Source organism: Lytechinus variegatus, chromosome 19 (assembly GCF_018143015.1).
Source record: "Lytechinus variegatus isolate NC3 chromosome 19, Lvar_3.0, whole genome shotgun sequence".
Taxonomy (NCBI): domain Eukaryota; kingdom Metazoa; phylum Echinodermata; class Echinoidea; order Temnopleuroida; family Toxopneustidae; genus Lytechinus; species Lytechinus variegatus.
In genome coordinates, this window is record NC_054758.1 from 16549208 (window position 1) to 16575685 (window position 26478).

General features: G+C 36.5%; 1 protein-coding gene across 2 annotated transcripts in view; it reads left to right on the forward strand.

Annotated features, from left to right (window-relative positions):
- Positions 1-3511: 3511 nt before the first annotated feature.
- The window catches only part of LOC121405880 (protein CIP2A homolog), a 30227-nt gene continuing 7260 nt past the window's right edge, over positions 3512-26478 (forward strand). Inside the window, exons 1-14 of one of the 2 annotated variants that reach the window (XM_041596867.1) lie at positions 3512-3598; positions 6870-6990; positions 8943-9102; positions 10587-10699; positions 11585-11679; positions 12391-12487; positions 14202-14324; positions 15047-15192; positions 15552-15627; positions 16733-16930; positions 18139-18295; positions 22143-22287; positions 24351-24450; positions 25812-25930. In XM_041596867.1, coding sequence (XP_041452801.1) covers positions 6889-6990; positions 8943-9102; positions 10587-10699; positions 11585-11679; positions 12391-12487; positions 14202-14324; positions 15047-15192; positions 15552-15627; positions 16733-16930; positions 18139-18295; positions 22143-22287; positions 24351-24450; positions 25812-25930 — 1631 coding nt within the window. In that variant the 5' untranslated portion in view covers positions 3512-3598; positions 6870-6888. Of the gene's footprint in view, positions 3599-6571; positions 6622-6869; positions 6991-8942; positions 9103-10586; positions 10700-11584; positions 11680-12390; positions 12488-14201; positions 14325-15046; positions 15193-15551; positions 15628-16732; positions 16931-18138; positions 18296-22142; positions 22288-24350; positions 24451-25811; positions 25931-26478 lie in introns of those variants that run through there. The other variant, XM_041596866.1, reaches the window with a different exon arrangement.

Sequence of the window (26478 nt, forward strand, 5' to 3'; positions counted from 1 at the left end):
ACATTGGATCATCGAAATATAGACCAGGGGCCGGTTGCATAAAACTTTTTTGTCTGAGAAAACTCAGGTTGTTTTTACTTGAGTTTTTGCCCTGTGTTAAAGTCAATGGCAGAAATCAGACTATCCTTATAGTTTTCAGTTTTTACCAGAATTTTCTCAGGTAAAAAGTTTTATGCAACAGGCCCCAGAACGGGCCCCAGAACCTAGGACAGAAGGGTGCATGAGTGACCCCTTAATCGTACACTGTGGTGGTGGTGATGATGATGGTGATGATGAAGATGATGATGATGATGATGATGATGATGATGATGATGATGATGAAGATGATGATGATGGTGATGATGATGATGATGATGATGAAGATGATGATGATGATGATGATGATGATGATGATGATGATGATGATGATGATGATGATGATGATGATGATGATGATGATGATGATGATGGTGATGCTGGTGATGATGATGATGATGATGATGATGATGATGATGATGATGATGATGATGATGATGAAGATGATGATGATGATGATGATGATGATGATGATGATGATGATGATGATGATGATGATGATGATGATGATATGACATGTATGATGATGGTGGTGGTGATGGGGAAAATTATGACATGTATGATGATGATGATGATGATGATGATGATGATGATGGGGATATGACATGTATGATGATGGTGGCGGTGATGATGCATGGTGGTGGTGGTGGTGCAGGTGGTGATGATCATAATGAACATTAACTTGTACTGTTTGTAATTACCCAATTTTCAGGATGTGGAAGGCGCTTATTTAGTACCGGATCATCGAAATAAGAACAGGACCTGGGACAGAAGGGTGCATGATGGAGTCGGATCCCTTCGTACACTATAAAAACGCCGTTTAAAATTTTAAGCAAGTTGTTTGCAGCCAGCCTGTTTAAACTTTTTAATCAACTACAGTGCACATCAAAAAAAGTTTACACTTTGAAAAATCTCTGGGAATTAAAAAATATACAACATGTGGGTAATTTTTTCACATATAATCTTGGGTTTGTGGGTCATCTATCCAATGAAAGTGAAAGTTTTGACAGAATGTTACACTTGAATGAGCACTGCCCATTTTTGTAAAGCTCGCAGAAATCTGTTTGCGCAGAAATGCTCGTTTTCACGCAGTGTCAAGGGGAAAGGGCGAAATCAAACTTACCCTGCGATACATTTTTCCTACATTTCCCCTGCACTTTTAGTCAATGAAGATGAAACAGATACATTCAAGCATTTTTAAACAAATTTGACACCCAAATTGAAATTTCAACACTTAGTAAGCATAACTTTTACCCTTTTTATGCCAGCTGGATCTAATGACATAGCTGAATCTGAACAAAAGTTTACATCAGACATCTCCAGCACTTTTTCACTAAGTTTTTATTATTTCAAGTGGGTTGACATTTAATTTTTCATTTAATACTTGTTTTTCAATACTTTTCCAAGCCTGACAATGATTAAGAAAATGAACCTCAAGCCAAATTCATTCTATGTAAATCACAACTCAGTGTAAATCAAATATCGTCTTGATGGCCTTGGAGTGTGGGGGAGTGGGGCGGGGCGCAATGCACTCTTCGAAGTGTATTGGGCAAGAAAACAAGTTAAAAGAGGTCAAAGATATCTTCAAATCCTTTTTACTTGCTAAATTCTACGTGTTCTTCATGATAAAGGTTTACTTTTATTCGCATAGCTATTTCAAAGTTCTGCGCAAATCATTTTTCACTAACTTTTCAAAAGTAAGTGGTGCTCACTCAAGCGGAAATATTTTTCGATAGTTATATCATCATTTGCTTAAATGGATCGGTACCAATGTTAAAATGTGGAAAAATCTTCAGGATATTACAAATGTAAAAGTTTACAGGATTTTTTCAAAGTGTAAACTTTTTTTTGATACGCACTGTATATTTCAACTTTTAAAATAACGGTTTAAACTTTTAAAACAACTCTTTAAACTTTTTAAAGAGCTGTTTAAACTTAGTTATTACAAAAAAAGTTTAAAACAATTTGTTGTTAGAATGACAGGCTTATAAACAACGTTTTTTTGTACTTCTGCTCTCCATCATTTTGCTGAATCTCCAAACTCAAGATTATGTTGTGTCATGTTCAATTTTATGCAAAGAGAAGCCGGTCCATGGCAAAGCGAGACTTATCTGTCAATCAAAGAGGATGATAATGTGCACCGCTGCTTGCCCTATAAGTACGGTTATGATGATGATGATGACCTGTATGGCAGTGATGATGACGATAACCCGACAATTGAGGGCGGGGACGCAATTGACACAAGGCCCTATACCTACAGATTACGTGACGTAATCGTCTTTTAAAGGGGAATCCAGCCGTGGCCATAAAATGTTGTGTTGGAAAGGAGAAAAATAAATTAAACAGAATGGTGAAAGTTTGAAAGAAATCGGACAAGCAATAAGAAAGTTATAGCTTCTTTAAAATTGAGATCACTAATACTATGTAGATTTCAAATTGGCAACTGGGTAAGTAAATTATGACAAGGGGCAAGGACAACTTTCTCATAGGCCATGTACTTTATTATCAGGGATTTGTGGTTTTCTCCTAAGTACTCATTCCCTTGGGGCAGTAATCTAAATATAACCCAGGTAGTATATTGTTTTATGTCCTCATGAAAGAAAAATATAATTTGAAATAAAACTTTGGGGAAAATTACATTTTAGCCATAATATGTATTGGAGTACATGGAAGAGTAGTCCTTGCCTTACATCACTATGACATCCCATATGCGGCCAATTTGAAGTCTCCATGGTTATAGTGATTACCAATATATACAACTTTTAAAAATTCATAACTTTCTTGTTGTTTGTCCAATATTGTTCAAACTTTCACCTATAAACTTGTCTGATTTTTCCTTCCTTATAAAAGCAAGTTTTTATTTGGGTTGGATTCCCCTTTAATGTTATATTTTTCTTCTCTCTTACTAAAGTTTTCTCCTTTTTTTATTTCATTTTAATTCCCTGAAGAAATTGTGAGGGCCGTCGTCCCTATTTAGTGTAGGCCCAGTGTATAGGAAGCACAAATATAATCTGTAAAAAAATAATAAATTGATGATTATAACTTAGTTATGTAGGATCGTGATTGTATCTGTCATAAGTTTTTAGTACCCAAACTTCCCCCTAAATATTAACAGGCCTATGTCTTAGTATTCATATAAAGTTCGGCTTGCATGCTGATCCCAGGGCTTTTGTCATAAAAAATGACGAATATTCAGTTGACAATCAATAATGAATTCTGTTTTTTTTTTTAATTGAATGATTATAAGTGAAAATTTGTCAAGCAAAATAGGATTTAGAAGTTTAAATCATGATGAATTTCTGGACATTGTTTACAAAGACTTACAAGATCAAAAAGAAAAATCTATACAAGGTGATACACTTTTTTAACAAACTCTTCATGTTGCTCTTTTTTCTCTCTTTGTCTGAAATCTCGTAACTTTGAAAAAAGTACCTTATTTCCTCTGTTCTTCAAATACACACGCCATCTATTGACAATAAATTTTTAGCGGCTGTTTTAAATTTTGAAGGAGAACCTCAACAAAGTGAGTAGGCCTACATAAAATGTCGATATCACATTATTGTAGTAGATTTAGTTGTTTTATTCTTTAAATATTTTACTCTTTCGCAGAAGTCTTACGTTATATTGCAACTGCGACAAAAGAAAAAAATGAGTCAGTCACTGAGTCGTGTCTGTCGTGAGCTCGTTCAATTTGACAGTCACAGTGCAGTCCCATACGCGCTACTTGGTGTAACGTTAAATTCTCACTCAGACTATATTCTGTTAGTCCTAGTGCTAGGCCTAATTGCATTTCATTTGTAGCTGTGCGTTGCACGCCATGGTGGGTAGAGTAGCTCCATCCACTTGCAGTGCAAGTTTCATGCAAGCTATTTTACACCTAGACAGCTGGAGCTGGCAGCCGTCTGTTTCGACAGTAGACTGCCGCGCACGGCCCGGCCAATATCGGAGACATTGTACTGTAGCCTGGGGCGTTGTGGGGAGTGAAAGTTATATACTGTACGTAGCTCACTCCCCACTAACGCCTGGAATCACCGTACATGCCTTTGCGTGTAGCCTGGGATTACCCATGGTGAACCTAGACCTAAATCACCAATTTTAGTATAGTTTTTCGCCCAAAGTTATGTACATGGGCAAGTTTTATGTTTACCCCCATTTGATTATATTTCTTTTATTTTTCATTAAATAAATAGTCGTAAAATTGAAAGAAATTAAGAGCAATAGCGTTCACTTACCCCCGTCTGTTTACGAAGCCATTTTGATTTCTTTTGTTATGATACCTAGATACACACGCGTGCAGAGCTGCAACTTAGATTTAAAAAATACTTGCATTTGTCAATAAAAATCACGATTTGTAAAATATTTGTTTCGGTTGAAAAATATCATGAAATAATTTATATGATATTTATCGATAAAAAAAAATATTTTGCGATTCCCGATATCTATCGGCAGATGCAAATATTTTTTTAATCCAGGTTGGCGGTTTGACTGCCAACTTGAATTAAAAAAATATTTGCATCTGCCCACACTCCCCACAACGCCCCAGGCTACTCCAATGTGGGAAATCATCTCCAATATCAGAGACTTTTGTAAAGAATTTGGGTATCCAATTTCAGAGACAGTCTCCAGTTTTGGAGACTAATTTCCTTTGTTTACATTTGCAGCAAGAGGATTATCTTGGCGGCAAATAAAAATGTGATAAGCAGATTCCTCATGAAAAATTACCCCTTTTCACCGTCTACTTTAAAAATTCACCGTCTACTTTTGATAAGGATTTTTGTTGTCAATCACACACAAAACAAATGGGCTTCTCACCTTAGTGAGTGAGACAAAATTTGGGTGGAAAAAATCATGCTTTTGTTGGTGTTGTTTCTTTTGTCCTTTTGCAAAGGAAGTCTCCAATGTGGGAGATTGTCTCCCCTATTGGAGAGTCTCCCATATTGGCCGTGCGCCTCTACTGTTCGAGGAGTTTTTAACAATTTTTTTTTTCCTCGTACACAGACGGCTCGCTAGTATCGTGCAGCCATTAGGGCCGTTTAGGGGACATGCAATGCAAAATCCCCTGTCGGGGCTCTTCAATTTTTGTCTTTAATGAATAAAAATTTTGAGAATAAATGCGATCAAAATGCAAATTAATATTCCCTCTTGGCATTAATTGCCAAAAAACAGAGAAAATCAAGTTAAAAGGAACAAAAACAGTGACTTTAATACCTCCGCTGTCGTGCAAATTCACTTCCCCGTTTTATCCGATCTTAAGTACATAAACATATGGCCATTGAGTCCCCTGTACAGATCGCGCTAGAACTTCGGGTATCTGTATTTGATGAGTGAAGCCAACGGAGTTCAGCTGAATAACCAACATAACAGAGACCGAAGCTTTTGGTCTATTTTACACCTTATCTGCATGGTCTGTGAGCATTGCCAAGGCAATAAAAATGGTGAGTGAATTGAAATGAAATGATGAAATCATGTAGAAATGAATAAAAAATTAAAATCTTTTTTTCTGCAATATTTTTAAATAAAGTTACACTTTCACAAAAATAAAAATATTTTGGAAAATGATCACATGCCATGGGTGACCAAATATAGCTATTTTCATTTTGAAAATTGAAGGAGAAGAGTTGAACCAATATGCAATAATTATGACAAATATCACTTTCTGCCGTCCAACAAAACCCTATAATATAGTTACCCTGCTGCCGTTGGTGCACAGCCAGGCCCAGGGGTTGGTATGCTGCATGATAAGCAGACTCGGCAAATAAAGGGGAAATAATTTTCTTATTTTTTGATGAAATTTTCAGTGTTATGCTTGTTGAATTTTTCTCTTTTTATTCAAATCAGTTTTTGTTGGGGTAGACTTGTCCTTTAATTTGTGGTTTTCCAAATGTTTGTGGATTTTGAAAACATGTCCTCACAAAGAAACTGGCACTTCTTGTGAGCCGATGTCAGCTGTCATATTTTTCCGGAAGTCAATTCTACGGTCGGAAAAAACAATAAAACGTGAAAGATACAACAACACCTCAAATTCAAATGTAGCACATAAAGTGCGGCCATTGCATGTTCGTGTGCTGTTGTGAGGCAAATTGCAGTTGCCTTATTGAGCTTGTTGGAGCTCTATACGAATTATATCATAACGCGCACTGGAGACAGGGCGGGTGTCGACTGGGAATGCTATCGCGGTCCGAAGTGGTTGTCAAACTTGATTACCACGATTGCTATTGGCTAATTTTGCGATTAAAAAGGTACTAAGTACCATCGGTTCTTTTTACATGATATGTATGGATTAAAATACTTTGTGCAAAATCGTCACATGATAGGAAGAACCCTTAAAAAATAACAACGTACAAAATACATGATAACTAACCTCGTGAAGGTTCAATTTAAGCTAAGATATTTGATGTGATGTTTCTTTGATTAAGTTATTAAATAAAAAAATAATGTTTTTGTTTTGTAGGGAGTTTTTTAATCTTTTGGTATTTTTTGATAGGTGAACATATCAAATCTTGGGCAGTTAATGTCACTTCCTGGGGTGTTTCACAAAGATTTACGGTAAGTATGTATGACTTGAGTCGCACTTAAATGCCGACACATACATGATATGCAACACGCGATCTTATTGATGGATACGCAGAAGTGCGCGTCCCCATGACACGATTTGACCAATGCAGTCGAGCCTTTCATACCGTACACAAGTAGACATCCCCCTGATCCTGAAGTCAGATTCTGGCTTAGTATACTTGCAATCATGATGTCCATACATGTATTTTTTTCTTATGATGTCTTTACTATCTCCTCAGATCCACAGTGCATTTCATAATGGAGGCGACCTCTGTTGTTAGGTCAGTGGTTTTAGCAGCCAATCAATACAGCAGGAATCAGAGTGACGCGAATCTAGCTCATCTACAAAGCAGATTGGATGTAAGTAAACTCATTACTGATGGCAGTGGTTTAGTTCCGGGGGGAGTACTTAGATTTGGTTCGGACGTGGGTGTGCAGCTGAACGTTCAAAACCCATATTTACGGGTCATTTTGGCTATAAAGGTACCCATTGTTAGGGATTTATTACAGGGGCGGATCCAGGATTTCCAAATGGGGGGCACATTTTCCCCTGGAAAATTTGACAAGCAAAGAAAAAGAAAAAAAAGAAAAAGATTATCACAAAATGTAACGTCATTTTGTTTTTGCACGTAAGACATTGGAGGAGAATATAGACCCATGTTTTTAATGCCAGTATCTAAAAATTGGGGCCATTTTAGGGATTTTCCAGCATAAAACCATACCTCATATTTAGGGATTTCTTTAAAACAGGCGACGCATTCCAGCGGCAAATCCCTGTATGCCTTATTTCTTGAGTACCCCCCCCCCTCCCCCGTTAAGTTAATCTAAGGCTAAATGATGAGGCATTGAAAGAAATTTTTTGTCCCCTAATCAACAAGTATGCACTGCAGATGAGCACCCCGGTTCATTCCTTAGCACTACATCCTGACTTATTTATCCTGTTGAGTATTGTCGGAGAAGTAGAAGTATTTCTTGCAATTAATTTCAAATTTTCAAATGATGTTTAAAGGTAAATGCTAGTTTTGGTAACGATATCAAAATGACTTCGTACAGAATCCAATGAAATGACCACCAAAGTGTCTGTTTGTATAACGTATGTGCCACAGGATTCTGGAAAAAAATGTGTAATTGCTGAGAAATCAGCAAATAAGCACAGGATTTGGGTAGAGCGTCGGGCCTGACATTCAAAGCAATAATTCAGTCTGAACATTTTTCAGCGTAGATTTCAAGATTTCACAATGTTCAGTTTATGTAAATGTACCAGATCTAGATCTTCGATGATATTCTGACAATTAAGCCTTGTTTTACAGACTTTCTCATGGAATCAGTGTTTACTGCAACTACTGGAATTTCTCTTTAAGCTACTTCATGAAACGAGCAGTGTAATCTGATTTGGTACTATTAAAATTTATCAATTGTAAAATTGCCCGGAATATTTCCATTTGATTGCAGATATTTTTCTTGCAACACCCCTTAGCCCATACTTTTATGTGTACCCACAATTCCATTTGCCATATATATCTCTTCAAGAACAGATAATTGTAATAATGCAGTGAGAGCTATTCAAAATTTAATTTTATCATGAAATAAGAATTGCAACAGGGATTGATTTTGTAACATAGTTAATCTGTTTAAAAAGTCTGTCAATTTACAATTAACAGCTGAGAGCTCTTTGTCAATAATTGGCGAACTGGGACAGCTGATCGTCGTTAGATTCATAGCTGACTGAAAATTGCCAATGCAATGTATGTCATTTGTTTAGAGTCACAGACGAATTTGCTGTTTTGATTAACCAATTTTTGACAAAGTCTTCTTTGTCATGAAGAGCCTTTGACAATAGATTATCTATGTTGTAGAATCCCTCCCTGCCGTCAATTACGAAAACTCCCTATTTAGTATTTTAATGAAGATATAATAATGATAATAATAATATAGGGTATTTATATTGTGCACATATCCACCTTGTTAGGTGCTCAAGGCGCTCAGGACTATATTACCCGGCTAAGCTAGGCGTTCATAGCACACACAGATTTCTAAGGAATTCCTACCGGTACCCATTTACCTCACCTGGGTTGAGTGCAGCACACTGTGGATCAGTTTCTTGCTGAAGGAAATTATGCCACGGCTGGGATTTGAACCCACGACCCTCTGTTTCAAAGTCCGAAGACTAATCCACTGGGCCACAACGCTCCACATGAGGGTACAGTGAATTTCAATCAGGGCAGTCTAAATTGGTTTCCGACAACGACACCTGACTTAAACTCACCCATTTTTTTTCATGATATCACACTTTGTTTTAAAATCTTGTCCAGGTCTTGATTGGCATCACATCCAGAGACAAGTCCTTGAGTTACTTTTGTCCTCGTCAGCTCCTTCCCAGCGAATGCTTGACCTGTCTCGTTGACCTGGTCAATGACCCTGTGACCCCGCTTGACCTCGCTCTCAAGACCATGGTCTTGCTCTTCAATCTAGGTGAGTTATGTATACAAAGAATATTTATTAAATTTCTAGATACATGTAAAAATTCATAAAATACAAGGCAATCAGTTTGCTGTAGTTTGTAAGTGAATGTTTAATTTTTCAAATTCATATTCTATTCGGTTTTATTAAAACGTACTCATCAAAAAGTCAGAAGACTTACAACAATGTGAGCTTACAATAAAAAGCATAAAATATGACAGATAAAATAAGTATATAATACTCAGTGTTCATAATAAAACCAATTACAAAGAAAAAATATTCTAAAAAGCATAACATTAAAGCAACAAAGTGCAATTAAAAGTAGAGGTGTATATAATGAAGCAAATTGAATTAAGGACAGAATTTTTTTTTTGGCATGTAATGTGGTCCTCTTTAACCATGATAAATTCATGATATGGATTCCATGACGTTTGCTCATATTCACACACTATGCTCCGCTTTTCATTGCACGGAAATAAGTTCTACACGCTAATTCTTCAACCCTCGATGTAAACACTGTACCCTGACCTAAAGCTAACATAAATCCCATTGCAACCCTAACCCTACAACTTAGAGATGAAATGAAGTCCGGAGCAATGATGGTGGGAGTAAATGTTATATCACTATGGCATGACAATAGAGAGTTTTTTCGCATTTAATACGCGGCCACTCTCTCCGACGCACCAGTTCTTTTGAAAATGCAAGTCAAATCACAATGGAGATCGGAGAGGCTTTTGTCGAAAGTTGGGTGGACTGGGAGAGCAGATCATCCAAAGATTTGCACTGGACGGACAATTGCAAATATGTTGGTGTCCAGAGTCATGAGACGACGTTGGTGTCCTGGTCCACCAACTTTCGACAATTTGATTTGACTTGTATTTTCGAAGGTATTGGTGCGTTGTAGAGAGCGACCTCGTTGTTAATATTGAAACACTGCTAAGCTTCGCTTTGATCACCGACACCGTTATTGAATCAATTGAATGGGAGACAAGAGGTGTAGTATATTTATTTTTGTCCAAATTTTTGTATAATGGATGAAGAAAAAAAGAAACTGATGGTTAGAAAATACAACCTTTTCAGTTTGCATTTTCATGTATTCACTAAAAGAACCTACAATAATGGGTTTTGTCTGAATTGTGATACTATTGATAATAATAATAGGCATTTATATAGCGCCATCTATCTAGAAATATTCTATTCCGAGGCGCGTTGTAATTATTATTACCCCAGCTTTAGCTCGAGCTGCCTTTCAGCGCTCATGCATTCAAGGAATTAATCCTGCAAGGTAACTCATTTACCTCACCTGGGTCGAGTGCAGCACAATGTGGATGAATTTCTTGCTAAAGAAAATTACGCCATGGCTGGGATTGGAACCCACGACCCTCTGTTTCAAAGTCAGGAGACTTATCCACTGGGCCACAACGCTCCACGACTCCAGTAATTAATCCTCCTGAAGGAGCTCAACATCTCAAATATTCCTCTTTTTCCACGTCTAGCTGCGGATTGTGATGTCAGGGAAACACTTCAAGTGACCTTCAACCTCCCCGCATCCCTTGCACTGTTCCTGAAAGTTCAAAGGGGTTCACCGAATGAGACAGTCATTGGACAAGTAAGTATTTTTTTATGTGTGCATGCAATAGTGAGTGTGTGTTCACTCATATTCAGAGGATGAGTTTCATCAGAGTATTTGAAGGACTAAGCAAGAAAGAGTGAGCTGTAAAATTCAGAGAAATTCTAAACAGGGAGCGTTGTCTCTCATTAATTGCATAGTATGAATGTTTAATAACAGTAATATTCAGTTCTTGTATAGCACATTAGACATTATGAATAATGCCTCTAATGTAATTATATTTGTGTAGTCTATGCACTTCCAAAGGACTTAGATATTATTATAATGTCTAAAACCTTTTGAGACGACAATTAATAAAACAGAGAAATATAAAGTAAAGGTATTTTTATTTGTTTAGAGAAACTTAAATTCTTTGACAGGAAAACTTCTTGTTTTGCTTAGTGGTACCATAATTATTCATGTGTTATCATTCTGTTGTATGAAAGCTTGTTCATTAGACCCAAGCCAAAATAGTACTGTTATATTTTCTTCCCTCTCTGCAGATAGACTTTATTGTATCTGGTACATGTAGGCATTTCATAAAGCTGTCCATAAGCACCTTTACAAACGACCGTTCTGAGGCGTTAAAATAAAAAAATAATTAAACTCTGGTGTATATCATTTACCTTAGCAATGGATAACCATTCACTCGTAACTTATGAAAAGCTTTATGAAACACAGACCTTGGTCCCGTAACACAAAGGTAAGCGATTAATTGTACACTGGATTTTCATGATCGATTGTACACTGTAATCGATGGAATCAATCGTAGAAAAATGTTCTACGATCATTGCTAAGCTTTGTGTCACGGGCCCCAGATTTATATAACGGTCATGATTTATTGATGATGAATTATGAAGTTTGTTGTCTTCTATTCCATTGCAGTGTGTCCAGCTACTACAGAGAGTGACATACAACTACAGGATCATCTACCCAAACAACTATGTGGAAGATTTGATTCAGTTTTTACTAACACAGATGTAAGTAGGTGGTTCAACATGTTACAAAAGGGGACACTTGAACCACATTAAAATTTTCAATTTGATATATATTTTTTAATTATTTCTTCTGCTAATTTTTACCAAAGAAAATATTGTCAAGGTAAATTTTCCTTTGAATAATGATGTGTAAAGTCACACATTACTTTTCAAACAGCTTTATTAAACACAAAGATAGACTGCTTTTTGCACATAGAGGTTTTATGACAGGGTTGGATAAATAAAAATGGTTTTTGATCATTTGAAATATTTTCTATTTTAAACCCCCAAAATAACACCTTTTATTTCATGCATAGAAATGAAATATTGATCATAACCCTGCTTCAGTTTACAAGCAAAACTGAAGCATGCATGTTGCAAAGCATGCACATGCACACTAACTGTTAGGATGGTTTTAATGCAATTGTCGCCCATTTACCGGACATTTGCGAATGCAGATTAGTTCTCAATATGTTTGTTTCAAATGTGATTCAGAGCTTTGTGTTCCAATTTCATGATACATTTTTTCATCAAAATTGATATTTTCTTAAAATTTTGGTAGGTGGGCCTCAAAAAAAATCTGAGAGTTAAAAAGGTTGAGAAGCACTGGTTTACACCGTGTATTCTTAAGTCTTCTAAGACCCCCCCCCCACCCTCTCCTCCGACCAGCCACTTGAAACTAATGAATTTTTTTGTCTCCTTTTGCTTTGATAGTCTTGGTCCAGAATCTGATCTAGTGATGCCTTGTTTGGGCCTTCTTGCGAACTTGTGTAGACAGAACGTTTCCATTCAGGCCCATATCAAAGCTATGGTAAGCAAGTCAATGAATTGTAGTTGTTGGTGTCGGTGATTACTAAAGTTTTGGTTATGTGTTTGTCCGTCGATGCGACGAGGACCATCAAATCATCCTGGGGTTTGATCATTTGCTTGATGGGTCCGCAGATGGCTAGTCAGGCCAATCTGTGCCCTAAATAGTCTCTGGCAGTGTGGACAGGGAATATTGGCTGCTGCTACAGGGTTGGCAGTCCTTGCCTTCCTGGCCTGCCTGCGGGCTACAGCCACATCATTGCAAACCTTCTTTCAATGAAATTAACTTTTTAACTGTTAATGAAACAATTCTCATATCGATTATTGAAAATGTGTTTTGCAATAGATATTACTGCAACTCTTGTACGATTATGACTTCGTTGACATTTAAATTTATTTATTGCAGTCATGCCTTAGGCACAAATTAGTTCAAATTTGTATGACAGCAATATAAGGCAGAATTTGGTGATGGTGATGAGGAGGATAAAGAGAAGGAGGAAGAGAATGATGGTGATGATGATGAGCAGGAGGATGATGAGGAGGAGGAGGATGTTGATGATGATGATAATGATGACGATTATGGTGATGTTGGTAATGATGATGGTGATGGTGATAGTGATGAAGATGGTGATGAAAATGATCATGAGCTTAAATATGTGACCTTGCATTATTCAATTTCGGTGGGATGGAACATTTGGTAGGACATCCCCCACCCCAAACAATAGGTGTGATGCCAGGATTTAAACCAGTGGTATTGATGGTGATATCATTATCAGTGCTAACATCAACCAAATAGTCTAAAACTAAATTCTGCTTTATCCACATAGCACCTTAAAAAAAAAAATTATTCGTTATTGCTACAGGAAAATCTAAAATCAATCAGTAAGGTGCTTTGTATGACGGAAATATAAGGCAGAATCTAGACAATAATATTGGTGATGAGGAAGATGAGAATGATGATGGTGGTGGTGGTGATGATGATGATGATGGTGATGATGATGATGATGATGGTGGTGGTGATGATGATGGTGATGATGATGATGATGATGATGATGATGATGATGATGATGATGATGGTGGTGGTGGTGGTGATGATGGTGATGATGATGATGATGATGATGATGATGATGATGATGATGATGATGATGATGGTGGTGGTGATGATGATGGTGATGATGGTGATGATGATGATGATGATGATGATGATGATGATGGTGGTGGTGGTGGTGATGATGGTGATGATGATGATGATGATGATGATGGTGGTGGTGATGATGATGGTGATGATGATGGTGATGATGATGATGATGGTGATGATGATTATGATGATGATGATGGTGATGATGGTGATGATTATGATGATAATGATGACAATGGTGATGATGATGATGATGATGATGATGGTGATGATGATGGTGATGATGATGATGATGATGATGATGATGATGATGATGATGGTGGTGGTGGTGATGGTGATGATGATGATGATGATAAAATTGATGGTATCAACAATGAACTCATTTCATTCAAGAGGGGATGATGGAACGATAGGTCATCCCCCCAAACAGGTGTGCCACCAGGTTTTATGCCAGTGGTATTGATGATGAAATGATTATCAGTGCTAACATCAACTAAATACCAATAGTATAAAACCAGATTCTGGCTTATCCGCATACAGTAGCACTTAAAATATATTTTTTTTATCATTTGTGTTTCAGGATAATCTAAAATCAATCAGCAAGACGCTGATAAGATTCTTATCTCACAGCAGCCGGACAAACATCATCTTCTCTCTCTCCATCCTAACCAGTCTGTGTCTAAATGAAGAACTTGGTGATAAGGTAAGAACATCTGAAACAAAATTGTTACTTTTTTATTTAGGTTGCATAATAATAATAATAATATACAGCATTTATGAGGCGCCGATCTATCTAGTTGCCTCTTCAGTGGCACACTATATATTACCCCGGCTGTAGCTCCAGCTGCAAAAGGCGCTTGGTGCATTCAAGGAATTAATCCTGCCGGGTACCCATTCACCTCACCTGGGTCGAGTGCAGCACAGTGTGGATAAATTTCTTGCTGAAGGAAAGCACGCCATGGCTAGGATTTGAACCCACGACCCTCTGTTTGAAAGGCGAGAGTCAGAACCACTAGACCACGATGCCCCCTTGCATGGGGTTGCATGGTAATATGGAGGACTACCCCATGTGATGAGTCCTAGAAGGACTGAGAAAAGTGCAGAGATAGGGATGGAATGGAGAGGCAAGAAAGTGAAGGCTGGTCTCGGTTCAATTCAACTCAATAATTGTATTTATGTCACAACTGCATTGCATACTTTTGGCAGCAAGAAGGCTGAATCCGGCATGCTTGCATCAATGAGAAAACATCCCTCCCTTGTTTATTTTTTATTTTGTCTTATGTTGCATTAGTGAGGGGCTATCAGAGTCGTAATTGGACAAAATTCAGATCTGATATTTGAACTGCGGCCAATGCATCGCTTCCGTTAATGTTCTCAATGAAATGTACAAAGTTATCATATTTAACTCCAATTCTCATCTTCCAGCTCTTCAATCCCCGAAACATCAATCAGACATTTCAGCTAATTTTTAACATTCTGATCAACGGTGATGGCGTTGTGACGCGTCGCTACGCCGTCGACCTCCTGATTGACCTATTGAAGAGTCCCAGGATACAACAGAGTCTTCTCTTGTAAGTCTACTTTATTTTCTTCAATTTAAGTCATTTGAGGTATACAGCAACATTAATCTACTTTTTTAACTTTATTTATATACTGGTTCCTATTTCATTTTAAGTTTGTCTACTGTGTTCTGTACAAATTTGCCACTTTATGGCCCCTTTTTCATTGAAATTTGTATTATGGTAACCTTACCAACCATTGATCACTTCCTGGAAATCCTTGATTCTGATTGGCTGTTAAGCATTGTTACCTTGCTTATTGATTTTCAACTCGCCCTTCATGAAGTAACATATTCTTGACTTAATACAAATTTTCTTCCAGCACATTTACCAAGATGCTATTTGCAACCTTGTATTTTGCCATTCTCTAGGTTTGAGCACTTCCAGCTATGTTTACACAAGGTCTTGGGTTTATTGCCGACACAAGATGAAGAATCAGTCTGCAAGGTTCGTAATAAGTTTGTATTATAAGGAAACAAAAATTTCTATTAATATTGTGGAATATTAATTCTGGATATTGGCATGTCATGATCGCAAAGGGTGAATTCAAGTTCAGTGTTTACCTTTTGGTGTTAGTGTTAGGTCAAGTTTAACTTGAGTATAACACCAAACATAATTCTAACACCAAACCTAATATGTGACTTAATATCACAAAGGGTGACTTCAAGTTCAGTGTTGACCTTTTGGTGTTAGTGTTAGGTCAAGTTTTATGTGAGTATAACACTTAACCTTATGTGACTTAATATCACAAAGGGTGACTTTAAGTTCAGTGTTGACTTTTTGGTGTTAGTGTTACATTGTAGGTCAAGTTTTACGTGAGTATAACACCAAACATAATTCTAACACCAAACCTAATATGTGACTTAATATCACAAAGGGTGACTTCAAGTTCAGTGTTGACCTTTTGGTGTTAGTGTTAGGTCAAGTTTTATGTGAGTATAACACTTAACCTTATGTGACTTAATATCACAAAGGGTGACTTTAAGTTCAGTGTTGACTTTTTGGTGTTAGTGTTACATTGTAGGTCAAGTTTTACGTGAGTATAACACCAAACATAATATGGAGATGGGCCTGGAAACTCACTCACTAGGTGATGAGCACTTTATATTGTAATCTGGATTATTTGTGTATAGTCAGAATAAGTTTAGAAAACACTATCCAAATTGTGCTTTCAACATGCGATGCAATTTGCAGCCCCTGGACACGCAGTTGTAAATTTATGTATAATTTGATAATAATAGTACATTCCATAATACGCATAACACCTACAGGTATAGTTAAACATAAGCACATTAGGCCAAAGAATGTGCCAAAAAAACGACAAAAATGATTTAAATGTATGCACAAATCCAATATGAATAGTGTTTATTCTATTGTTGCTGATATATTTTATTAATGAAAAAATAAAAACAAAGAAATGCATAAGAAATGTTTTGAATATTGGATATACGATACAATTCATTTTTCCAAGGGGGGGCAAGTAATTTTCATGAGGGACTTAATTAAATTAGGAATTATTCCTCTATTTTTATCATTTGTTAAATATTTTTAGCTCTTTGAGTTGATGTTGACGTTCTGCGGTGTGTCGGGACTCCGCCCAACGATCTGCCGTAGCATCATGTCATCGACCAATCAGGAAATGGACCAATCAGAAGCCTTCTTTGCCGTGATCAAGTGGGCCTCACGTCCGGTCCAGAGCAATAATACAGTCTCGCTGCTAGCCTTGGATCTACTACGAGAGGTGTATGAGGTTGGTTGTAGAAAGAATGATAATAATAGCTGTATTTATAAAGCACTTTTTGCCTGAGGATACAAAGAACTGCTATCATTACCCCAGCTTTACCTCGAGCTACCATCACCAGTGCTCCGGGTAACCATTCACCTCACCTGGGTTGAGTGCAGCAAAATGTGGATAAATTCTTGCTGAAGGAAAACATGCTAGGATTCGAACCCACGACAAGCGGTTTGAAAGGCGAGAGACCATGATGCGCTAAAGAAACTACTTGTAGAGGAATACAGTACATAGACACAGTTATTTTCTGTTTACCGGCGGTAAATCAAACAGAAAATTTGTTTTGGATCTTTTCATGTAAAAATTCATAGAATTCGCTTTTGAAGAACAAATTCATGTATTAGCTGAGTACATTTACTATGACAAAACAGAATTTCAATTTTATATAGTTTGAAATGGAAAATGACTGTCTCGAAGTAGACTCTGCCAAAGTTGTCCTTCCATAAATAAAAAAAATATAAATATAACAAATAATTGCCTAACTTGAAGCATTATATTTGACAAGAATTGCAAAATATGTCTCAGTTACATCTTTTCAGTCAAATTTCGTCAAAATTGAACAAATTTTTGCAGTTCGCGCAATCACAGTCAATACCAAGTATTTTCTGATCAGGAATTTTAGTCAGATCAAATATGCAAAATTTTTGCTAATATGAAAGCAAATTACTGATATTATCTCCTCTCTCCCACCCCCCCCCCCCCACACACACACACCAAAACAATAATACACTAAAGTTAGAAGGTACTTTTCAAAATTACTAAAAACAAATTCATTAATAATTTGTCCAAGTTTGATGAGCTTTGTAGGTTTGCATGGTGCAGTTTGTAATGTGGAGAAGGTTTACGGTTCACCATGTGTAATATGAAGAAGGGAAGGAAATAGGCAGAAAAATTGAAATGGAAAGACGAGATAGAATGAACAGAGAAAAAGAGAAGAATTCTTTTCTTGAAAGTGATTGAAGTCCTGAAAAGGACTGTAAACCAGATGAGATGAGCTGAATAAAGCTTGAGTAGTAGCTGGTTGAAGCGAAGTTTGCAGAGTATTTTTTTGGTGTGAAATCAAAATATGACAACTTGTGAGGCAAAAAGAATGCAGGAGTTTACAGACCTATTCAGTAGATACTTCCGACATTCACCTCGATGCTTTTCTCCTATTCTTCTTCCAGGAGATGTTAGACTCGGGTCTTGTGACGCAGCTTTCACCACGTACCGATGTCACTATTCCCATGGCAACGGGATTAATCCTCCCCCTGGATGAGCTAGAGGGTCCGTTCACCAAACATAAACTCACCAAGATCTCAAGAGTTATGTGCCTTCTAATGAATATCCTTTTGATAATAATGATGATGATGATGACGATGATGATGATGATGATGATGATGATGATAATGATGATGATGATGATGATGATGATGATGATAATTATGATGATAATAATGATAAAAAATAATTGTGATAAAATGATGATACCGGTAATAATAGTAGTTATAGTGATGATGATGATAATAATGATAATAATAATAGGCAAATAGCACTATCCATAAGAGCATATTTTATTACAAGGAACACAAAAAATACAGTAGCTTGGATGAGTGTCTAAGTGCCACCAGGGAAAAGAGTACATCAGGGGCCGATTGCACAAAAGGGTCTTTCCAAGGACCGTCTTTCGTGTCGCCCATCTTTTATGATACGCTATAAGCGGAGTGTTTCTGAAATTTATGATAAAGAATAAGATTCGTTAGCTTGCTTTTAAATCAAAATTTATACAATTTTATGATATATCACATCATTTTGCAAACAAATATTTTGTTTATTTTTGCGGACGAATGAAATATGTTTGCAGATGATTTATTTGAAATGCGTTTCACATGGCGCATCATAAAAGATAGGCGACACGAAAGACGGTCCTTGCAAAGACCCTTTCGAGCAATCGGCCCGAGTGCTCTAGATGATTTTATCCTTAAAAGGGTCCTGGAAATTAAAAGAGAACAGGGTAGCATTTCATGAAAGGACTTGTCGGACGTTTTATCCGACAAGTCCCATTTTATCCGACAGTTACCATAGGAACAGTGCCTCTCAGCCAATCAAATTCATGGAAAGATGTCAGATCTGACAACTTGTCGGATGAAAATATTGATGAAACGCTCCCCTGGAGCCTTGGAAAGTGTTAAAGCTTGTCCAATGTAGCAGTTTTTTAGGCAGTAAATCGTGATAAGCAGCCCCCCAAAATTCAAAAAACAATATTTTTGCATGGTGCCAAATGCCAAGAACTGATAATGTTAGAAAAAGAAAGTTAAAATTTGAAAGTCTTTAAAGGAGATGTATCGATTATGAATGTGGTCTTATTATATATCAATGGAAAGGTAATGATGTGGGGATTATCAGTGGGTCATTCAAAAATACCGAAAATAATACAAAAGGTGTAAATCGCCGATTAATAAACGCTAAAATGCCTCTCCGAAATATGCCTCGCATCGGTCTCTGAATTGACTGGAATTTGATGACGTCACTGTCTGTACGAGAGGCGTGATTGGCTCTCCCACGTGAAGCTCCACTTGCATGCAAAACCTTTTGCGTGGGTACGTTTTCTCCACACTGTCACTGAATACTTCGATCACGAAATGAAAGAAAACCCAGAATTTTATCTAGATTTGGATTTTCAAATTGATGATTTTAAAGATGAAGAGAATGATGATGAAGTGAACAACAAAGTGACGTAGTTGGAGGTAAATTGGGGGAACTACGCCGATGATGATGATGATGAAAATTCAACTTGCATGACGATCACAAGTCATGTACATGCGGATTCGCTACTAACTCGTGCAGCTTCTGCTACAACTTGCTAGCTACACCGCGCGGGCCAAATTAAATCCATGAAAATGAATAACCACATCCAGACAGAGTCTATCATTTGAAGAAAAATAATGATATAACTGTATACAAACAAGTGAATAATCCGAACCTGAAGGCAAATCAACTCAACGAATAGCAGCAGACGATATGCACCGACAATATACTTCATGTGGCTGGGATAGATTGTCACTCGTTCTGTTAGATTTAATTTTTATCTCATTAATTTGACAAAATTACGAAACTTGGGGAATTATTTATCTGTATAAAAATATAGTAACATCTCTTATAATTTTTTGAATTACGAAAAAAACTTTTTTGAAGTAAAACGTTTAGGTAAACTAAAATTACATGTAAAAGATCATCGCCCAACATGCGTAGCTTGTATGTCATTGCAAACAAACCATCTCAAACATGCACGTACCGTACCGGTATTCCTTCCTTGCTCGCCTTGCTGAATGAGAGCTGTGCAACACGTGCATAGATATATTCTCTCAGTCAAGGTGAGCAAACAATGACGGCATGTGTTGTTGTGATGGTTTGTTTACGATCACATATGATGGGGATGATCTTTTACATGTAATTTTAGTTTACCTCAACGTATTACTTCAAAAAAGATTTTATTGTAATTTAAAAAATGATACGAGATGTTACTATATTTTTATATAGATAAATAATTCCCTGAGTTTCGTAATTTTGTCAAATTAATGAGATAAAAGTTATATCTAACAGAACGAGTGACAATCTATCCCAGCCACATGAAGTTAATTGTCGGTGCATATGCCATATCGTCTGCTGCTATTCCTTGAGTTGATTTGCCTTCAGGTTCGGATTATTCACTTGTTTGTAAGTACAGTTATATCATTATTTTCCTTCTTATGATAGACTCTGTCTGGATGGGGTTATTCATTTTCATGAATTCAATTTGGCCCGCGCTGTGTAGCTAGCACTTCCAGCTGCATGAATTGGTAGCGAATCGGCATGTACATGACTTGTGATCGTGTTGCAAGTTGAATTTTCATCATCAGCGTAATTCCCCCAATTTATCTCCAACTATGTCACTGACTGTGTTGTTCACTTCATCATCATTCTCTTCATCTCAAAATCATCAATTTGAAAATCCAAATCTAGATAAAATTATGGGGGGTTTTTTATTTCGGGATCGAAGTATTCAGTGACAATGAGGAGAAAACGTATCCTCACAGGTTTTGCATGCAAGTGGAGCTTCACGTGGGAGAGCCAATCACGCCTCTCGTACATTCAGTGACGTCATAAAAAATCCCCAATTTTGCGGACGTAATTCTGCGTGTTTGAAGCATTCAGGGAGAGAACTTTAAACTATCAATTAACTGAGTTTCATCGGTCTCCATGATAAATGATGTACACCATCGTGTTATCCTTATTTTCTCCTTTATTTTGATATATGATTCTCTATTTTTACGATTTTCAATATATTTCTACTTTAATGATGGTTTCAATGGTAATAATATAATGATAATGAGCAGTATAAGTGAGCAAGCAGCAAAGGCTTGCTCACTATTTGTTTCTCATGTTTTGGGGGTCTTTGGAAGAAGGTTACGTTTATCAGGGGTGATATTCCTCCGATTTAAATCAAATTTCAGATTTTTTTTTTTTCCAGCAAGGCATACAAGTTTTTCCTTCATTTTTGCCCAATTCTGAAAATCTAAGCTTTATGAAAATCCAAGCTCTAAGCTTGGATTATTATTTCGCCAAATTGGATAGATCTACAGTTAGACCTGCTATTTTTATTGTTATAGATCTAGATCCTGTGTTTTTTTTTTCAATCTTATAAAGATGTAGGATCTTGTTCCTGTGATTTTTTTGTTGTTGTCGACTCTAGATCTACAAGCCCAAATTTCTCCTCCAAGTATGCTCAAAATTGTACCATAAAAAGTCCCTACCTCGGGAGGGGGGTACCACCCTCCCTCGTTCGCTCAGCTCCCTTGCCTAAGTATGTCTTCTTCTTTTTTCAAGAGTGAATATCACCCCTTTTTTATGTCTTTGAAGGTTTCACCCTTAATTGTTTGTGGCAGGGGAAATTACGTCTGTGGCGGCAATGAGTTAAAACAGAAAATAAGAGGTGTCTCATCTCAAAAGAGGATCACCGTTCTTGCATAACTTATAAACGGCTTTATGACAAGCATCTCAGAATTCTTTTTAAAAAAAGACTCACTGATACTGGATATAAAATCATGAAAATGAGGGAGACATTGCTTATTTGACATTTAGCTCTTTCAGAAAAGAAAAATATAGATGTATTTTTCTTAAAGTCTGATGATCCTTGACTGATCTCTTTTACCCCTGAGCAGTGACGGGGGAACGAGGTCAGAGTTGAGTCGGGTCATGAACTTTGACCCCTGTCTGTCAATCGTAGAATACCAGCTTGATAACAACCAGGTCGCTGTTAGTAAGACGAGGGTCATCAACGATGATTGTGATTGGAGGTAAGTATTTCATCTTAAAGGTCAAGTCCATCCCAGTAAAATATTGATTTGAAAAAATAGAGAAAAATCCAACAAACAACGCTGAAAATTTAATAAAAATCGGATGTAAAATAAGAAAGTTATGACAATTTAAAGTTTTTCTTATTTTTCATTAAAACAGTGATATGCACAACTCGATGACATGCAAATGAGACAGTTGATGATTTCCCTCACTCACTATTTCTTTTGTATTTTATTGTTTAAATATACAATATTCCATTTTTTCATAGATTTGATAATAAGGACCAACTTGATTGAACCATATAGTATTAAACAATGCTAATTGCACATGTTCAGGGGAGGAATCAACCGTAGCTTCACTCAACAAAAAGGAGAAAATTGGAATATTTCACATTTCATATAATAAAACACAAAATAAATACTGAGTGACCATCATCAGTCTCCACATTTGCGTACCGACACGGATGTGAATATAACTTTTTTTTGTGAAATTAAGAGAAACTTTAAATGTCATAACTTTCTTATTTTACATCCGATTTTGATGAAATTTTCAGTGTGATGCTTGTTGGATTTTTCAATTTTTATTCTTTTTGTTGGGCTGGACTTGTCTTTTAAAGAAATTAATTACCACCCTCATTTTTTTGTCTCACCTGCGAAGCAGAGTGAGACTATAGGCGCCGCTTTTCCAACGGCGGCGGCGGCGGCGTCAACATCAAATCTTAACCTGAGGTTAAGTTTTTGAAATGACATCATAACTTAGAAAGTATATGGACCTAGTTCATGAAACTTGGCCATAAGGTTAATCAAGTATTACTGAACATCCTATTAAAGTTTCATGTCACATGACCAAGGTCAAAGGTCATTTAGGGTCAATGAACTTAGACCATGTTGGAGGAATCAACATTGAAATCTTAACCTGAGGTTAAGTTTTTGAAATGTCATCATAACTTAGAAAATATATGGACCTAGTTCATGAAACTTGGACATAAGGTTAATCAAGTATCACTGAATATCCTGCATGAGTTTCACGTCACATGACCAAGGTCAAAGGTCATTTAGGGTCAATGAACTTTGGCCGAATTGGGGATATCTGTTGAATTCCCATCATAAATTTGAAAGTTTATGGATCTGATTCATGAAACTTGGACATAATAGTAATCAAGCATCACTGAATATTTTGTGCAAGTTTCAGGTCTCATGATTAAGGTCAAAGGTCATTTAGGGTCAATGAACTTTGGCCAAATCGGGGGTATCTGTTGAATTACCATCATAACTTTGAAAGTTTATTAGTCTAGTTCATTAAACTTGGACATATGAGTAATCAAATATCACTGAACATCCTGTGCGCGTTTCAGGTCACATGACCAAGGTCAAAGGTCAATGAACTTTGGCCGAAGTGGGTGTATCAGTTGAATTACCATCAAAACTTTGAAAGTTTATGGATCTGATTCATGAAACTTGTACATAAGAGTAATCAAGTATCACTGACCATCCTGTTCGAGTTTCAGGTCACATGATCAAGGTCAAAGGTCATGTAAGGTCAATGAACTTTGGCCATGTTGGGGTTTTTTGTTGAATAATCATCATCTCTCTGTAAGTTTATTGGTCTAGTTCATAAAAAGTGGACATAAGAGTAACCATGTATCACTGAACATCTTGTGCGAGTTAGAGTAGTATTCAAAGTCAGCACTACTGCTATATTGAACCGCGTGATGCAGGTGAGACGGCCAGAGGCATTCCACTTGTTCTTTTTTTTTTACTTGTCATTCATGTACTCTAAACATTTTACTTGAACCTGAGAAGTCATTTTCGAAAAATTGAAATCACCCAATATTTCTTTATTTCAATTCTTATTTTCAAATTTCAACAATACATACAATACATTTGAATTAAAATGACACAAAATGGCAACTGCAGCATGGATATAGAATATGAATATCAATACATAAGTGAAATATAGGATGAAACTGCCAAAGTTTTGTTGGAGTATGTTAGAATTAATTTTGTACATGTATATCGAATACCACAATTGGATTTCATCTGTAATATCACTTCTTTGACAGTGACGCGGGGGTAGGAGCCATTCTACATATAGTCGACCTGATGGTGACGTTGCAATCAAATGTACCGCAGCTCAAGACTACATTGATACAACTACTTCAGGTATTTGGTCTTCAAAATGTACAAATTTGAAATTAGCTTATCTGAAAGATTAATCCTTCAGCTTCATACTGTCAAAATTCAAAGTTGTAAGTTTGAATTAAAGATAAGAAACAAGAATTTGTTTGTTTTTGTTTTTCACTATGCATAACAAAAATAAATTGACAGAATATAGTGTAACATTGATATTGATACACAGTATGAACTAAGCATTAACATATGTATGAAGCGCAGATTCCTTTTATAAATAACATCATAGGAAAGCAATTTGTTTGAACTAAAACATGGCGCGAAATCAGCATTCATAAAAAAATTAAAAACAAAAACTAAAATAATGCCCCTATGGAATGTTAAGATATAGACATCATTTGTATCTTGAATAAAAATTAAAGAGAAACATCATTGACCTCATTTACAGAAAATATATTTTTTTTTAAATATCATTTACAGTAATCTGAGAGAAATGAATCCTTTATATTCTTTTCGAATGATAAAACGGATTGAATGATAGTGTTCATTTGAACCCAGATTTTTTTTTCTCTTTTTTTTTTGTTTGGATTGCTTGGAAGATTCATCAAAATTGTACAGTGTGTATATCTCACTCTTGAGTGAACTGCAAACTTCAAACCTTGTTTACTCCCTATTCTTTTGTAAGCTCTAGCTGAATTTCTTCTTCATTCAGTCCAGTACTTGTGTGTTGATTGATTTTGACAAGTTATATAACCAGGGGTGTGAGAGTTCAGCTATTTAGCTGATTTCAGCTATATTTGTTCTTAATTGTCAGCTTATTTCAGCATTCTTTGTTTTTTGTCAGTACAAAAGTATAGGAGCTTTTGCAATTTCAGCTATTTTAATTTGTTCTTGCTCACACCCCTGTATAACACGGCAAAGCTAAGAATATATTTTTCAAGCTGAATCAGAATCACATAATTCATTTTTGATAAGTAATTGTTGGTTTTGGGGTGACTCGTCACTTATCGTCTCCAAAATGCCTTGTATGGGTAATCATTTATATTGTCAGGGTTTCCACAGTCATGGAAAATCCTGGAAAAATTTGTGGTCATGGAAAGTCAGGGAATTTGGGAAATTTGCAAAAAGTCACAGAAAGGTCATGGAATTGCATTTATCTCTTGGCTGTGGCAGCTTTCCAGTTTGCCATGTCTCGCAATTCTCATACTCTGCTATTATAATTGGTGTTCATGATTTCCATTTGTCCCAGCTTTGTGACATCCCAAATTCTACATAACTCACGGGAAGTCATGGAAAGCAGCAATTTAGTCATGGAAAAGTCATGGAATTCTGTTTTCAAATTTCTGTGGAAACCCTGATTGTGATTATTATTATATTATATGATCTTATCCTAGGATCATCGATTGGTTCCTTTTATGGCACATGGCCTTAGTTCGAGGGACAGGGAGAGAGTCCATGTTAGTCTCAGGCTCATCAGGGCTGCTTCAACGCTTCAAGAATTCCCCACGATAATGTGAGTACCAATGGAGCCATTGACCTGTTATCTAATTGAACAAGCTTTGGTGTTGACACCATATTCAATTATGTGTACTTCCTTGTGACCTGTGTATGAGTTTATGTAATAGTATAGTAAAAAATAGTAAAAGTAGTGGTAGCAGTAGAGGTTGTAGTAGTAGTAGTAGTAGAAGAAGTAGTAGTAGTAGTAGTAGTAGTAGTAGTAGTAGTAGTAGTAGTAGTAGTAGTAGTAGTAGTAGTAGTAGTAGTAGTAGTAGTAGTAGTAGTAGTAGTAGTAGTAGTAGAAGTAGTAGTAGTAGTAGTAGAGGTGGTAGTAGCAGTAGTAGTAGTAGTAGTAGTAGTAGTAGTAGAAGTAGTAGTAGAAGTAGTAGTAGTAGTAGTAGTAGTAGTAGTAGTAGTAGTAGTAGTAGTAGTAGTAGTAGTAGTAGTAGTAGTAGTAGTAGTAGTAGTAGAGTAGTAGTAGTAGTAGTAGTAGTAGTAGTAGTAGTAGTAGTAGAAGTAGTAGTAGAAGTAGTAGTAGTAGTAGTAGTAGTAGTAGTAGTAGTA